The sequence below is a fragment of the Nicotiana attenuata genome, unplaced genomic scaffold (assembly GCF_001879085.1).
Source record: "Nicotiana attenuata strain UT unplaced genomic scaffold, NIATTr2, whole genome shotgun sequence".
Classification (NCBI taxonomy): domain Eukaryota; kingdom Viridiplantae; phylum Streptophyta; class Magnoliopsida; order Solanales; family Solanaceae; genus Nicotiana; species Nicotiana attenuata.
In genome coordinates, this window is record NW_017674136.1 from 1,878 (window position 1) to 5,143 (window position 3,266).

At 37.1% G+C, this 3,266-nt stretch overlaps 1 protein-coding gene across 1 annotated transcript; it reads right to left on the reverse strand.

Moving 5' to 3' along the window:
* Positions 1 to 1,392: 1,392 nt before the first annotated feature.
* Positions 1,393 to 2,951, reverse strand: LOC109218061 (excretory canal abnormal protein 6-like). Its single transcript, XM_019382381.1, has 3 exons — positions 2,712 to 2,951; positions 1,640 to 1,929; positions 1,393 to 1,551 (listed from the first exon to the last, which is right to left on the reverse strand). Exons 1-3 carry the CDS (start codon positions 2,893 to 2,895, stop codon positions 1,408 to 1,410), a joined length of 618 nt encoding a protein of 205 aa, XP_019237926.1. The 5' UTR covers positions 2,896 to 2,951; the 3' UTR covers positions 1,393 to 1,407.
* Positions 2,952 to 3,266: the final 315 nt, after the last annotated feature.

The following is a 3,266-nucleotide window of genomic DNA, read 5'->3' on the forward strand; positions in this document are numbered from 1 at the left end:
ACTGCCCAGCAGAGATATATTATAAGCTCAAAGGAAATAGAGGAAAGGACCAAGAGAAGAAGGTGCAGTTTCAGATTTCATATAGGTTGTTAATCTTTCATTTTGCATGTAGAATAAAACCAAAAGGGTAAGATGCAATATATCCATTTTTGCTTCTGAAAACATGCTAATTATGATTGCTTTTAGACACCGGCATCTAAGCCCCTCTTGCTATGATACAATAAACTCATAAAATTCTTCATCAACTCTTAAATCTGAAAATTGTAAGCAATTGCGGACTTTGCCAACAAAGTTTGCTCAATGGTGTGAAATGAGAGGTTCAGTTGATCAGTAATATTTTAGCAAAGTCAATTCAAATGTCACTTGCACTCTGTTTGGTGTTCTAACCTTCTCGTTTTACAACAAACATACATAAAACTGCTCTGCCTCAAGCCAGAAATTTGATTGAATCAAGAAACCTTTAGGTTCAACTATAAGGTCGAGCAGAACCTCGCAAATGCCTCCTACGAACCTAGCATTTTGTTATTAAAGCACAGCCCCTCATTGGCTCATTCTGAGGTAAAGAAATCTTACGGGACTAGCTTTCAGACAAAGACCAAGCTGAGCTGGATCACAGGCTGTTCGATCTTGGCTAAACTGGGTGTCAGTTGTTCTCGAGCTCGAGCTCAAAATTGTAGAGCTCATTTCATTTGGCAGTCAGCCTATTCAAGCCAAGCAAAAGTGTCTATAAGGTGAAATCACACTCTATCTAGTCTCCTAGCTACCCGTGCTACATTTTGTTTCAGTTACAAAATGTAGCAGTAATACTTCTATCTCCATGTTCAATTTATGCCAAGTAAGATTATCATGACGCTGTCACTCTCCAGCCATCACCGAGCCTCTGTCGAATGAGCTTGCGATGGGTTCATCTTTCATATGGGCTCCCTAATACGGATTGATAACCTAAAAACTGTTTTTTATCAGTTGATAGACTAGAAGCTTTCTTTTCTCACCTAAATAGTTTGCAAGACCTCACTTGTTTTCTCTTTGTAAATTAACTTCTTTTTTTTGAGAATGGTAACTTTGTAAAAGTACATGTTTGGTAGTTGGAGAACCTAACACTCTCTTGACTTTCAACAACCATTTCCTTTTGAGTCAAGCATGCAATTCCAGACTCCTTACTCCCTACATGAGCGAAAGTGTTACTATTTTGAAAAATCCAGAAGCTTCATACAACTCCTCACTGAACTAAATAGTAGGCACACAGTCTATAACCCAACATCAGATAAAATTGCAAGGAATCTAAGTGAAGAAGAGCTTCTCATTAAAGTGCCTTCATAATACTTAACAAAATGAGTGCCTTTAAAGTGATTGATCTAATTCCAGAATAAAAATGCATGAAACTCTTAGTAAAAAACCAAATAGAACTCAGCTGAAATAGAGGCGCTTGCAAGTTGCAAGTAAAATGAAACGAAAGCATACCACGAAACTGTCATCGGTGAAGAGGTCATTAGCCACCACCGCCCTCATGGTCCATGTAGTTACCATATTTTGCTGTTTCTTCGAAAGACACTGCATATGAAAAAATTTACAATCAGATAAATTACACTATAGGAAGAATCAAACAAAACTGCTTGTAAACAAATGATGCACTGCTTACTTCAATTGTATCTTGCACAGCTGTGAACAACTCGTGATAATCTGCTCGTACAGAAGGCTCATTACAGGTGGTAAGTGATGACATTGCAGCTTCAAGAATGGCAAAGAAATGGTCACTAGTTGCAGGCTTTACACTGCCAGCCTGAATCAGCTGCAATGCAAGCTTTGACGCTTTACTAAACTTTTGAATGTTCTTTATATGTGATGCTATTTTTTGCATGGCTTCAATAACTTGCGTCTCTGAGGCATCCGTGATTGTTTTAAACCTCAATCGTTTTTCAGGAGCAGAAGCTGCAAGTCATCAACAGCCACTCAATACTTTACCCAGCTCAAATATTCACCAAACAACAACAAACAAATAGTAACAAGTTGTAGGCCTAGGACCATGAACGAGAGAAATGTTCAAAACATGAATTGCTAGAATATGTATCACAAAAAGTGGATAGATTAATCCATGAAGTACGCCTCAATCATAAAATAGTATATATGGCCTCTTTCTTTGCAATACTAAATCACAACAACTACTACTACTACTATTACTATTACTATTACTATTACTATTACTATTACTATGCCTCAATCCCAAACAAGTTGGATCTATATGGATACTCACTTTCTCCATTTATCATCTCAGGCCAATGATGCAAATATAAATAAACAGCATTAGGAGTTCTGTATATTTTCTAAAGCCTAAAGGTACAAATATCTGAAAGGTTAAACCACTCCTAGAAAGCACTGCTACCTACTGTAGTAGTGCTAAAGCCTAAAACATATTCTCAATTAATATAGCCTACATACATAGACTAATTTGCTTCAGCTTGTATCACTAGAGTAACAGGACGCAACAATTGGATTAAGGTTGCAGCCTTTTCTAGCTCCCAATTTCAATTTTTTTGTCCGTCACCAAAATTGACCTGAAGGATTGGAAAATTCGAAAAAGGAGCACCACAACAACCCGAATTGAAGTAGAGGAACTTAAAATTAAACAAGTCACCTATCTATTTGATCATACTTGGAACACAAACCCTAGAAATTTCGAACTTATTATGGGTAAGAACAGAAAATTGACCTACTTTCAGGCTGTGATTCTGCAGGTGGTTTGGAACGTTTGAGGGCACTCTTCAAAGCAGGAGGCGGAAGTGGAGGTTGCGGTGGTGGTGGTGGTGCCGAAGCCTCAGTAAGAGCGACGGCGGAACCATTGACGGAAGTTAGTGGCGCTGCCGGAGGAGGCAAATCTTCAAACAGGTCTCCGGCCATTTTGGGATGTTGTGAGGTTTACTGGGCGCAGTGCCCAGAAGAGAGAAAATTATTACTACTCCGATACTACTTATAATATAAGTGGTACTCCTATTAATTACTAAAATAAAAAATATATAGCGTAGCGATATTTATAAAAAGTGTAAAAACAATTAGTTTATGCCTATATGGATTTTAATATTAACTTGACTATGCAAATACATACTCCTCCAATATATGCTCGAAAGAAAAATTAACTATCAGGATTATATATTGCCTTGAAAATTTTGAAAGAAAAAGGTATATCAGTTATCCGTTTAATTATTGCAAAAATTGTGTTTATTGCATAATCAAATATCAATGAAATTGATCATTCATCTTTTGAACATATC

Excerpts from the sequence above, each read along its gene's own strand:
- LOC109218061 (XM_019382381.1), bottom strand. The coding sequence starts at position 2,895 with ATGGCCGGAGACCTGTTTGAAGATTTGCCTCCTCCGGCAGCGCCACTA. Across the intron at positions 1,930-2,711 it reads TGCAGAATCACAGCCTGAAA|CTTCTGCTCCTGAAAAACGA; the intron begins GTAGGTCAATTT and ends GATGACTTGCAG. Across the intron at positions 1,552-1,639 it reads CTGTGCAAGATACAATTGAA|TGTCTTTCGAAGAAACAGCA; the intron begins GTAAGCAGTGCA and ends TTTCATATGCAG.